Here is a 13,395-nt window from a genome sequence, read left to right as displayed (position 1 = left end):
ACAAACAGCTTAGCAGGAATGTGCACATCCGAGCTGCATATATTTTTTTCTTTTGCATGTTAAACAACGTGTTCTTCAAATTTTACAGTATGCCAGCTCCTTTCACAACTGCAGCATCATCACCGGACCAAACATGGTGAGTTCCGATTCTGCAGAGAGTAACAAGCTTTGTTAAAAGTGTAATTACCAGTTGTTTTACTAGTAATGACCAGTGTGAGCTTTACAATTGCAAAATGCATTGCCACTCTAATTTTGTGCCTGCTTTGACCTAGAGCCCGAGACACACTGGTGCTAGTGACATCATCTTATTGTCTCAAAAGGGTGAAAAAACTGCATGCAAGGCCAGCTAGACCTCAGAAAGCTTGAAAACTTAGGCCTCATTTCATTCGCAAATACATTGCACATAAGGGTAGATACTTGGGCTTGTTGGTACATGATCGAAGGGAACAAAATGTAGCGCACCAAGACAAGGACAGAGAAAGAAGACACACACAGCGCTAACTTCCAACTAATGTTTATTCAAGGAAGAAAGCATGGTTTTATACCACCGCATATCACATGCACCAAAAGAACATGCACTAGCAAGTCATATCAGCCAGATACGCAATCTCCTTTGGCAACAACGCGACAGAAGGATTACTTATACAATCATCTTTCAAAAGAGTAATCCATTCAGCTTCAACTATTTCACACATTAACCGGTTTTTGTGCACTTTTAAAACCATACTTTTTTTGAGGAGAGGAATACAATTGCAATCACGGCAATGAGCCGACAAACCTTTACCACACCTGTTACTGACATCCCGGCCATGCTCACGAAGCCTATCATTGAGGCATCTGCCCGTTTGACCAATATATTGCTTGCCACAGGATAGGGGTATTTGATAGACTACATTTTGGATGCAATTAACAAATTTTTCTTTATGTTTCTTTGTGCAGACTATCACCTTCTTGGCTTCTGACGAAGTTTTAGTGCATAGCTGACTCAACTTATTCGGAGCAGAAAAAGCATTACTCTTTTGAAAGATGATTGTATAAGTAATCCTTCTGTCGCGTTGTTGCCAAAGGAGATTGCGTATCTGGCTGATATGACTTGCTAGTGCATGTTCTTTTGGCGCATGGGATACGCGGTGGTATAAAACCATGCTTTCTTCCTTGAATAAACATTAGTTGGAAGTTAGCGCTGTGTGGGACATTGCACATGTATTAAAAGGCATGCAAGGGCAGAAGGAATGGCTTATCCTAGTAGTTGTGTATTGGCGTATACACTACAGTCAGCCTGTCACAACGTACTCTGTCTGTCAATTATGCTCCCACCATGCTGGCTTAATGGTTAACAGGCTTGACTCCTTAGCCAGGGGACCTATAGTTACTTGTGATGTCAGTGCACATTAAAGAACCCCAAATGGTCAAAATTATTTGGAGCCTTCCACTACGATATCCCACATAGCCTGAGTCAATTTGAAATGGTAGACTTTATAAGCCAACATGTTGCGTAGCAGTGTCTGGAGTGACATTTTACACGTGAGCGATAAAGTGGCACAAAAGGTTTTTCAACATTTTGCCAGAAGCTACCAAAAAAAAAGTAATTGCTTGTGTAAAACAAAAAAACATGCACTTTATTCATTTATTTTTGTTTATGCATATTGCAGCTGTAGAGAACAAGTAGAGGGAACATTTGCAAATACAAAATAAAATTAACTCTTTGCATATTCCACACCATCATCCAACATTCAATGCAAAGAAGTAGGAATACGTCAATTTAGGAAATTCAGCAGCACCGAGGGAACCATAATTTAGTCCTTAACTTGTGTCTCAAGTACATGCTAGTTTTTTTAATATATCTTGCCACATGAAGCTCTGTCTGAAGGTACTCAGGGGACAAACTAAGTTGACTTGTATTGAGAGGCTGCCATGACTGAGGGGCTACGTTCACTGAAAGCAGAGCAAGGAAATAGAAAGTGAAAATGTCTAGTGCTGACACTGGCTGTTTTCACAGGCTGTTTTTCTTTCTTTCTTTAAGGCGAAAGCCTTTCTGATATGAGGGAACAAAATCCCCTAGCGCGAGATCTGTCAAGCCCCCTCCTATTAGGAAACGTTGGATCTGTGTGCGAGATTCCGCGAGATGTGTTTTCCTTGTCTAGCGTCCCTGCCATCTGCAATCTTGCACTTGAGCGTGCGCTAAAGAATGCTAAGCGGCAGGAGCGATGGTGTACTGTCCAAACTCACACTTGCTGGAGAAATGGAACAGATGCTACGCCTTTCCTTTCCTGTAAACCAATTATAATTATATGTAGTACTGCAACGAACGTCAGTAACAGGGAAACGATGAGAGACAAATGATAGAAGAGGAAGGGTAGGCTCTTGCCATTCTCCTCTCAAGAGACATCTAAGAGACCCTCTAATTTTTTTTTTTTTTTTAACCTAGATCTCGAAGGCCACATTATACCCTAATTCAGTTCTAGGTGGTGACCATTAGGGGTGTTGCAAGTTCGTTTGAAATTCCGGTTAAAAAAAAATGCCATGTTTAAGCTCAATTTTTGAATTTGTTTTCCTAGCAGCAAAGAGGCAAAACAAATCGGTTTTTACTAAGAAATAAATTATGGACGCTGTTGTCCAGAATGCAAGTGGAAACTGTGTTAGGCATTTTTCTTTTCTGTTAATATTAACAAACTTTGTTGCTCTTTTCCATGCTTTCTTTTTCTCCTGGCAGCACTGTCAAGAGCATGCTCCTTGCTCTCCTTAGTCTTGAACACTGCTTTGTATTGCAGAGCGGGAAGTCGACGTACCTGAAGCAGGTGGCCGTGCTGCAAGTGATGGCCCAGCTGGGCTCTTTCGTCCCGGCAAAGTATGCGTCGTTTCGCATTGCTGACCAGATCTTTGCACGCACGGGGCACCGGGACGACATCGAGACCAACTGCTCCACATTCCTCATGGAGGTCTGTGCAGCATCCTTCTTGTTATGCCCTCATTACAAAGGAGGACGTAACAAGTGCTGCGATAGTAATCTACACAAGCTCTACTATCGAACTTGGATATAAGGAAACCAGATACATCAAATTATTGCTTATATTGAGCAGTCTGAACATCCTGTTGGCAATGCTTTCTGAAAAGTAACCACTATTGTTTGCATTTATGGAGCTCTTTGTCAGTACAACTTTCATGCATATTGAATGATGCAGCACACCACTGCCAGTGTCTTGAAGTGCTGTCATACCACATGACAAGGAGAATGTGCTTAAAGGAGGCCTCCGGTCTGTTAAACATACTCTCCACACCACATCCCTGTCATGTAGGTTGAAGCCAAGCTAACTAACTAAAGCCTAGCGGCAGTCCTGGGTGTGTTTCACTGCTGAAGGCTCTGTGAAAACCTGCTGTAACCTAATTTTTGTGAGGTTGTTATGTTTAGTGTGTGTATTGGTAACAGGATGAGACATATTACTTTAGGGAGTGCCTAGTTCCAAACCACCATCCAGTGCTGTTTCCATGCATAGCAGGCTACACCTCTGGAAGCAGCATGTCACTATGTGTCACTAGCTGGCTCCTTCTGGATTGCAGAAAAGCATTCTCTGTATATCTAATTGCCCATGTATGAGACTATTTTTCAGGTTGGACTGTATAAGTGCAAAGGTTTGTTTGTGCATTGCAGGCAAGCTGTGCCATGAGTCAGTGCAATGGGATTCTGCTTCTTCGTGTGAGGTTACGTGCTCAGTTCTATAGCCATCGCAGGAGCGTCTGGATGAAGCTGACATGCAGGAATGTGCTTAAATGGCCTTACACAACACAGCTGATAGCTGAAATCAATCCACAGCCTGCCAGTATGGTGCCCCTTATAGCTGCGCTTCATAATTTAGTGCACTTAAAAGCATCTGCTGCCAATGGCGCAGCACAGCCAGAAATATTTTTTGGGAGTGCTAAAAAACAAAATAGTAAAATATAAAGGTCGAAAGGTGGGAGAAAAGGGGGGATGGAGCACTCAGAAAATGTCAGGGGGCGTTGTGACACAGAACCTCCTCCCCCCCCCCCCCCCCTCCCCTCAGAAAGAGTGCATCTGTTACCATTTGTTCATCAAGAGGCAGGCAGAGGTATGGCCTTTTGTGTGGTCTTTTGCATTAGTGTTTGCTCTGGAGACTTAGACAAGCTATAGCATAGGTAGAGCAATACTTGCAGCAAGCTTGATGTTCATTTGCCTACAGTTAGAAGCATTCATCTCAAAATGCTGTTGGAGCTGTGTCAACTCATCTAGCTTGATGATTCTTTACAAAGAAAACTGCTTTTTATAATAAAAAGGGGGAGAAAGCACCTTGCTGAAACAGTTCAAAGTCCAAGTCACCTTCTTTGCATAGGTTGGTGTGCTGTTATGTGAACAGCTTGTTGATCGATTCACTGGTCACTGACCATGGTCAATTTTAAAACAAATGACGTTTCGGGAGCGCTACGGCTCCCTTGTTCGGCTCATTGTGAACAAGGGAGCCGTAGCGCTCCCGAAACGTCATTTGTTTTAAAATTGACCATGGTGAGTGACCAGTGAATCGATCAACAAACCATGATTCCTGACCAGACGGTATGCCGTCGAACCCTCGACTACATGAACAGCTTGTTCGGGGATATCACTGTCGGGAAGGGTAGCCAGGTAGCAAGAGGCTCCTGCATAGCAGCCCTGCACTGCACCAGCTGCCATGCAGTTTCAAGGGTTAAAACTGAATCCTCAGACTGTGGGCACTGTGCAAAGGGGCAGAGTAGCCCACATCCTAATCGGCATTAGCAGTGTGGGTTCAAGTTTAATCTGATAAACTACCCTTTTTCCCAGAAGATATCAACTGGAGTCTGCTTACAGAGTTTGCCCGCTTTACCGCTTACACCTTGGGTGGGAGGCCATTAATTGACTTTCTGGACGGATAGATTGCTCTGCTTAAGTGGCACAAGCCTACTGCCATTTGTTGCATGCCATGGTTGTCTGCATAGGTGCGTTTTGATTTTGATGTTCACTTTGTTGCATGCCATGGTTGCCTACATAGGCACATTTTGCTTTTGATGTCACATAAATAGGATCAATACCCTACTGTTGCTTCCTCAATACAAACATGAGAGGTGATATGTATTTGTTTTTGTGCTCTCTAGATGCGGGAGGTCAACTACATCCTGCAGAACTTCACCGATGAATCTCTCATCATCATCGACGAGCTTGGAAGAGGTTAGTTTTTTATGCTTACATATATGGACCATCAGTGCAGAGCGTGAAGTATTTTTCAATGTTTTACTCTTTTCTTTGTGTGTGTGGTATGTCTCAGCACTATGAACTGTCAAGCATTCAGCAGCTTGTCTATTTCTTACTCTGTTGTCACTCTTGTTCCAAGATAATGCTAAGGATGATGGGAGGGCCTTTTCGAACTCACAATTTACAGAAAGAGAGAGAGTGCGTGTGTGCCTTCGCTCGCATGTACACTTGCAGGCAAGAAGGAAGGAAATGAGGGGCTTGTTAAATATACATGAAAAAAGCTAGCAGTCTTAAGGCAAGAATGAACACAGAAAAGGTCACTTTCTTTAGTGCTCAGGGGAAACATTGGCTGAGTAGCCACTTTTAATAGGAGCATATTTGGCAAAGTAAAAGGAAATACCTCCAGTGTAATATTTAAGGGAGAAGGAGGCAGATGTTTGAGGCAGAGGAGCCAGGTAGTCAGACAGGCACGTGCAAAGAGCCACAATCGATAATCCTTTTAGTCTAAAGCTGCAGTAAAAGAAACAGGGGACATATGACCAATTATTTTCGTATTTCATCCAACAAAGCTGGTGGTCAGAGTGAATATGGCTCTTGCACCACAATTAATCATTGTTGCTCTGCATTGTGCTGCCCCTTATTGTGAAGCAAGCAGCTTGGAGAGTGTGTCTTGCATGATGTGGTTGTTGTTCAGAGCAGCTGAGTTAGATGCTTGTCTGCAAAGCCTGCACGCTGTTCTGAATTTGCCACTTTCATTCCTTAGGAGAGTGCTTCACTGCAGTACGGGGACCCAAGCATTAATTGAAGTTTCTGAGTGGCATGCTATATGAGGGAGGCCCCCAGAAATATGAGGAAGGGGGTATAGAGATTTCAGAGAGTTACGAAGTGCACTTAGACCCACCAGAGCCTGTAGTTTGGCTACCACTGATATATATATATGCACGCACCTTTGCGTCAAATAAAAAAGGATATTGAAGCACTTGCTCTCTTCGCTGCTGTAGACTACCTAGTTTCATTGCCGCTTCCACAGCACTATCACTGAATGAGCACAACAGGTCAGCCAGCAGTGTGGCAATGTCCAGGAAGCCCTCGTTGCAGAGGTCTATATAACCAAGGTTGCCTTCTTCCAGGCCCCCTGACTGTGTCAATTGCTGATGACATTGCCTTGCTAAGCAACTCGGGGGATGAACTGCAAATAATGATTGATGACCTAGACAGAAAAAGTAGAAAGGTAGGCTTGAAAATCAATATGCAGAAGACTAAGGTAATGTTCAACAGCCTCGGGAAGGAACAGCAGTTTACATTAGGTAGCGAAATACTGGAAGTAGTAGGCGAATATGTCTACTTAGGACAGGTAGTAACCGCAGATCCGGACCATGAAAAGGAAATAACAAGAATAAGATTGGGATGGTGCGCATTTGGCAAGCACTCGCAGATTATGACTAGCAGCTTACCGGTATCGCTCAAGAGGAAAGTATACAACAGTTGCATCTTGCCTGTACTCACCTATGGGGCTGAAACGTGGAGGCTAACCAAGAGAGTTCTACTTAAGTTGAGGACAACCCAGAGGGCTATGGAACGAAAAATGGTAGGGGTAACATTAAGAGATAGAAAGCGTGCAGAGTGGGTCAGAGAAATAACTCAAGTTACCGACACTCTAGTGGAAATTAAGAAGAAGAAATGGACATGGGCAGGTCATGTAGGGCGAAGAGACGATAACCGATGGTCGCTGAGGGTAACAAACTGGATTCCAAGGGAAGGAAAGCGTAGCAGGGGGCGGCAGAAAGTTAGGTGGGCGGATGAGATTAAGAAGTTCGCAGGGGTCAAGTGGATGCAGCTAGCACAGAACCGGGTTAAGTGGAGAAATATGGGAGAGGCCTTCGCCCTGCAGTGGGTATAATCAGGCTGATGATGATGATGATGACTGTGTCAAGGCTACCTTAGGGCATGACATGCCTCTCTTCTTTCCTCGTGTAGGCACCAGTGAAGAGGAAGGCTCAGCAATGTGCATTGCCATAACCGAGAAACTCATCGATTCTGACGTAAGTTCACCCAACCTCGGTCATACGAACACTTTTGATCCTCATTGAACTTGATCTGCATTCAACTCAATGCAGATCAAGGTTGTCACACGCCAACTTTCAAGCTCGAATACCTAAACTCTAATATGCATGCATAGTGTGGGACCCGTATACTAAATCTAACGTAAAAAATCTGGAAAGAATACAGAGAAGAGCTGTCAGACTTATTTTCAATAAATATGCAAGGTCTGACTCCCCAACCACTTTAATGGAGACAAATAAAATTGAACTACTTGAACATCGAAGAAGAAAGCTTAGATTAAAATTTATTTATCAGTTTTTACATAACAAACTCGGTTTGGATCCGTCATCATACTTAACGCCAGCACCAACCAGACAAGCTCATCAACACCATCCCAGTTCCCTAACCCCTATATTCGCTAGAACAGACACTTACAAATTTTCGTTCTTTCCACGCACAGTAACAGATTGGAATCAGCTAGTTAATCCATTGTCCCATGAGTTTTAACCAATTGCTGCTATACTGTGTTGTCTTTTTTGAAGTGTTGCGTTTTCTTTTGTGCCTTGATTGACTTGTTCACCCACCCTGCTTGGACTCAGTGTCCGCAGTATTTTGTAAATAAATAAAAAAAGTGTAATGGAGTCCGAGCCTGCTTGGGTCAAAAGCCGTTTCCTCAAGCGCTGGAGTTTTCAAGCACATTCTTGAGCGGGCGTCAACACCCTCGTCGTCACTGAGATCTAAAATAAAAGCAAATGAATACAATAAAGCTTCAAATATTGATACAGAAATGTTTTAAAAGGCATGATACATAGAACATTTTTAGAACATTATGCTTGTTTATGTTACGGTATATTTTCAACGCCACTGTGATGCCACCTAGTGCACAGGAAGGAAACTGCTCAATGGCAATTCAAAACACCTGTGTGGCACCGGATGCTTCAATCGTTCTTGAAAAGCTCAATGAAGATTGAAAGTGTTTCTGGGACAGAGTTATAGACACTTAAAATAAAATCCTAATCTCAGCACATCAATTCCTGCCTATTAAGTCTTTCTTTTGTACACCAACACAATATGACTATTCTCACAGTCATCTGCTCTGTCATTTGATTGATTCCGATAAAACATGTCAATAGCTTTCCCAGTTGATGCAGTAGAGGAAAATGGACAGAGGCATAGCATGCACACGCTGAAGTCTAATCGGCACAAAGCAAATGCAGAAGGAAAGAATTGAACGCTCTCATTTCTGGCAGGTAATGTCACTCACTCTCTGTTCATTATAATCAGATTGAAATTTTGTTACAAAATTGGCAGGTTTTGAAATTCGACATATCTATGTGCAAGGCTGTCTGACGACGGTGAAGCAAGCTTCTTGGCTGCACAGCATTCCCCGTACCCTATCTTATTTTTTTTTTTTTTTAGAAAACTGGTGGGAAATGACGGAGCCATAATGATTGGTCACGGGAAACCACAATTTATTCTTTATTCTTTTACATAAAACTTGAGAAATAAAGAAAAAAGCACCTCACGCTATTCTGCAGTGCATTCTGACTACAATTTAATCTTTGGAGAAAATGCAGTAGTCTTATCATGAGCTATTCGGTTCTAACAGTTCATCAGCATAGTAGTGCAATGAGAACTGCACATATTTTTGCACATAACGTTTTCATAGCAGCCGTATTGGGGTTCCTGAAGTGTTCCAACAAGTGTATGATTCTAAAGACGGCTGAGTGGAAGCTTTTGTTTTTTATCTTTCCTTCTAGGCATTCGTGATCATCGCCACCCATTTTGACATGATGACGCAGCTGGAATCGATGTACCCGAATGTCATAAAGCAAGTGCATGCATTTTTTTTCTTTTTTCTGTAAGCACCATATGCTTCTCCAGAATTTGAAAGGCTCTGTGATACTCATGACTTCCTGTGTGTGTGAAATGCTTGAAATGACCTGCGGTGACTCTCATATGCCTGGTGAGTGTCAATACAGTAGAACCCATTTATAGTACAGTCACTGGGACCGGCAAAAATCTTTACTCTATCAGGGTCTTTACTATATGAGCTGTTGGTGATGATATGGTCCTGAAGAAGCTGACTGGTAATTAAATGGCTGTTTACTAAACACATCTTGTTGCTTTATGAAAAAAAACTCTAAAATACTTTCTACATCTCTCTTATTGTCTCTGCGTGCCATTTTCTTCTTTCAGTTATAAGATATATTGTTTACATTTTGTGGAAGTACCGTTTAGGCATAAGGGCATCAAGGCTACGGATACAAACAAGTTTGATTTCATGTGAAAACCAAAGCCTTGCATAAACACGGCGTCATCTCCCGCTGTTTCTGCCTTTTAAAAGGCAGCAGATGAGAAATGCACTTGACAGTCAAGCGCTGCAAAACCGAACACGCCGCACCTCCAGCTCTTGCCACAGCTGCCTCGTGCTTCGTGCCACACAGTGATGCAAATGTTCGGCCGTTTCTTATTTCTCACAGCACTTTTATTACTCTTCTTTACTTTCTGAATGGACTGCGCCTCCTTTTCATGTTTGTAGGCAGCTTTACATTTTTTTCGTTACGCACTTTGTGCTTTCTCTCGTGGTTCCAAGGCCTACGTAAAGTTGGCTTCTCCTTAGTGCTGCCAAGCCTAGTGGTAAGGCCATTAAAAAAAATGAACCCTATGGTGTTTGTTTTTTTTTTCTTTTTTTTTTTCTTTTTTCATAATTTGCCTCGCAATCCTGGGTAGCGCGGCTGCGACGATGTCATTTCGTGGGAAGCCGTCGCCACGACCAGGCACACTTTGTTCTAACCTAGTTTTACCAAAAATATCTTTACTTTAAAGGGGGAAAAATGTACAGTCATCTATGGAAGATGAACTGGGACTTCAGTTTCACTTTACTATATCAGAGTTTACTATAGTGGGGTCCTACTGTGTGTATATATATATATATATGTCGCTCCTGGTAACACGGGCAGCAGACATTACGGTCCAGCACACCAGATTGCCTTTCTCAGGTACTAGTCAGCCACTGATTGGTCAATACTAGACCCATTAAGTGTGTCCCTGGTACCTCCTGACAGGTGGTAGTTGCTTCTGTGACGTCACATGACCGCACATCATCACCAGATTTCCAAAAGCCACTAACTAGGGCAGCACATCTGAGCGACGGGAAGTTCATCGCGAGTCATAGCAAGTGGTTAGCTGTAAACGTGCGCGCTATGGCGAGCTAACCATCTATGTATAGTGCCAAAGCCCCTTTTGTTTCAGGAGCCGTCACTTTACTGTGAAAAGGCATGAAATATGTCAATGTGGTGCGTAGCAAATAAGCAAACGCATAAATTCGTACAATGAACTTTCATATGTGTCTGAAAAATTGCGGTCGCAAGGAATAACACTTTCGCATTTCCGCATGCTAAAGCTTAAGCAGTCCTAAGCATCTGTCGAATTTTTGACGGTTTCCATCTGCGATTCTTTTCCAATCCTTTTTTGCATACACGCATTTTGCTAATTTCCTAATTAATCACTAAACCGATAATCCATGAGTATATTTAACGTACACTCATCAGCAGCCGTAAGCTGCCAAAATATGTCAAAGACCACTGAACAAAGACAAGGACGCGCTTTAACTGCAAGAGGGCCCTATGCCACGCAGATGCCTGTGTGACCTAGTGGCAGCGTATCTGTTGCAATCCAAAGCATCCCCAAGGCTTCGATTCTCATTTCACCCTCTCATTTTAAAGGCTAACACGAGTTGTCTGGTCTCTTGCCAACTTGGTCATGTCATGTGGCCTTGTGACATCACAGCCCATCGAACAATCTATGTACCTGGCCATCTCACCTGCCCTCGACCACACTCGATTTTTTGCTTACAGCGGCGGCGCCAGGCTCTATGGAGAGCAGGGCCTCTAATGCTGAAGCGTTAAGATGCCATAACAACTGTGTAGGGATAGGACAGTGTCCTCTTACAGCCGAGACGAGCGTGCTCACAATAGGACGTCTCTGCGTGCTGCAGCTACCACATGGAGGTGGAGACGGAGGTGGAAAACAGCAGTGACGACAACAGTGGTGCTGCGGCCAGCACCACCAGGCTGCGCTACACACACACGCTGGCCAGGGGGATGTGCATGGAGCGGAACTATGGTCTGTGCGGCTACACTTTTCTCCTCTGTGCATGTATGTGTCGCGTATATACGTTTAGTGTCTGTGTAATTGTTCTAGATGCACTTATACTCCTGCTACAGGGGCGTTTCGAAACTGAATATTATTCGACTCGAATGCCAAACCTGCGCTTCTACAAGATGTGTTTCGAAAGCATTCGGCTGAAATGCCATTCGAGTTGAATAAGCTACATGAAGACATTCAAGATTTTGGAATGTCTTCGGAACGTGAACTGAGCAAGCGCCGACCACTAGCAGGTTGCCATCGCTTTGCTCCGCCCACATCCGGGCCGTGCGACTAGAGGTCTATTCGCACTTGCGAGTCGCAAAGGGCATGCGACGAGAGAGCTGCGCAGCACGACCAATGTTCACACTTGCAAATGCGACCTGCGGGTCACCTTCCACATCTCGTTTACCTTGACTGTTCACCACATAGAGTAAAGCTAACTTACGTTTACGTCAGCTGAGCTGCTGATTGGTTTAACGGTTTGCGACCAGCAGTCGTAAAGCTGGAAAATCGAGCAGTGGTCGAATAGCCTGCAACTGTTGCTTTTCGACCAATGTGACCATTTGCGACAGTCGCTTTTCGACCAAAACGGTCGCGTAACCTCGGCAAGTTGCAAGTGTGAACGAGCCTGATGGCGGTGAGGTATCGTGACCACTTCGGTTCTGTGGTGGTTGATTTCAATATCTGCTTTTTTGTGCTGCTTATTTATCGAATAGCTCATGTACTTGCTATATGAGTGCTTGAAGATAATATTGTCAAGTACACGATGACTCAGGATACCAAGGATAGCTTTTATGACAGGGGGTTAGCCCAGACACAATGGCAGCAAGCAGCTCAAGAGCGAGCGACACTTTGTCGTCCTTCTAATGTCATCATCCTTCACTCCTCAATCATGCGCCATCTGGCAATGCTAGGTGGCATTAACCCCCCCTCCTTTTTTTCGAGAAAAAGAATGGAGAAAAATGAAGACGGCGGGAAAGGATGGCATGAAAAACAAGACAGTGGTCATAGCGGCGGCCGTACATTAATGTGGGTAGTACAGCTTCAACCGCACATTGTTGGAGCTGGGCTTTCAACGTTGTGGTTGTGCGGCGCCGTCTAGAATAACTTCATAACTGAGGTCACTCACATGACGCAACACTTTGTACGGCTCGAAGTAGCGGGAAAGGAGTTTCTCTGACAAGCCTGGGTGGCGAATTGGTGTCCACATTCAGACTTGGTCACCAGGTTTGTAGTCAACCTGGCGGTGGCAGCGGTTTTAACAGCGTGCGTGAGAGGTCTGCTACTGCACGATATGCACGTGGGCAAGCTGGTGGGCTTCCTCAGTGCGGAGGGCATATTGCTGGGCATCTGGGGCAAGCTGGTCATCATCTGGACATGGAAGCATGGAATCAAGCATGCTCTGAACTTCATGTCCATACACAAGTCGAAATAGCGTAACGCGCATTGTTTCCTGTAAGGCCGTATTGTATGCAAAAGTGATGTACGCCAGCACCTCATCCCAAGTCTTGTGCTGCACATTGACATGTTCGCAATCACCTTGTTCAACCTTTTGGTAAGGCCATTACTCTGTGGATGGTACGCTGTGGTCTTGCGATGGGTCGTGCAACTCAGCTCAAATATGTGGTCGATTAGCTGCGAAGTGAAAGCTGTTCCTCTGTCGGTAATGACGTACGAAGAGGCGCCATGCTGCAAGACGATGTTGTGCATGAAAACTTCGGCTACTTTGGAAGCTGTGCAAAAGGGATTGCCTTTCTCTCAGCATATTGAGTCAAATAATCTGTAGCGGCTACTATCCATTTGTTTACTGCCTGCGTCCAAGAGAAAGAGCCGAGGGTATTCATCCCCATTTGGTCGAACGGAATACACGGAGCTCTAACGGGCTTGAGAAATCCGGCAGGCTTAAGAGCTGCTTACGCCGCTGGAATTCACAACAGCTTCTTACATAGCATTTCACAGTGGCAGAGAGTCCTGGCCAGTAA

General features: G+C 44.1%; 1 protein-coding gene across 1 annotated transcript in view; it reads left to right on the top strand.

Moving 5' to 3' along the window:
- Positions 1 to 13,395, top strand: part of LOC146180199 (mutS protein homolog 4-like) — a 59,236-nt gene that overhangs the window by 6,195 nt on the left and 39,646 nt on the right. The window contains exons 4-9 of the mRNA XM_084579433.1: positions 89 to 136; positions 2,772 to 2,939; positions 5,122 to 5,194; positions 7,196 to 7,260; positions 9,022 to 9,092; positions 11,262 to 11,389. Coding sequence (XP_084435559.1) covers positions 89 to 136; positions 2,772 to 2,939; positions 5,122 to 5,194; positions 7,196 to 7,260; positions 9,022 to 9,092; positions 11,262 to 11,389 — 553 coding nt within the window. The remainder of the gene's footprint in view (positions 1 to 88; positions 137 to 2,771; positions 2,940 to 5,121; positions 5,195 to 7,195; positions 7,261 to 9,021; positions 9,093 to 11,261; positions 11,390 to 13,395) is intronic.

This window comes from Amblyomma maculatum, chromosome 9, assembly GCF_055883805.1.
Source record: "Amblyomma maculatum isolate TAMU_Amacu chromosome 9, ASM5588380v1, whole genome shotgun sequence".
Classification (NCBI taxonomy): Eukaryota; Metazoa; Arthropoda; class Arachnida; order Ixodida; family Ixodidae; genus Amblyomma; species Amblyomma maculatum.
The sequence above is the reverse complement of the archived record's forward strand: the minus strand, read 5'-3'. Positions and strand labels throughout refer to the sequence as shown.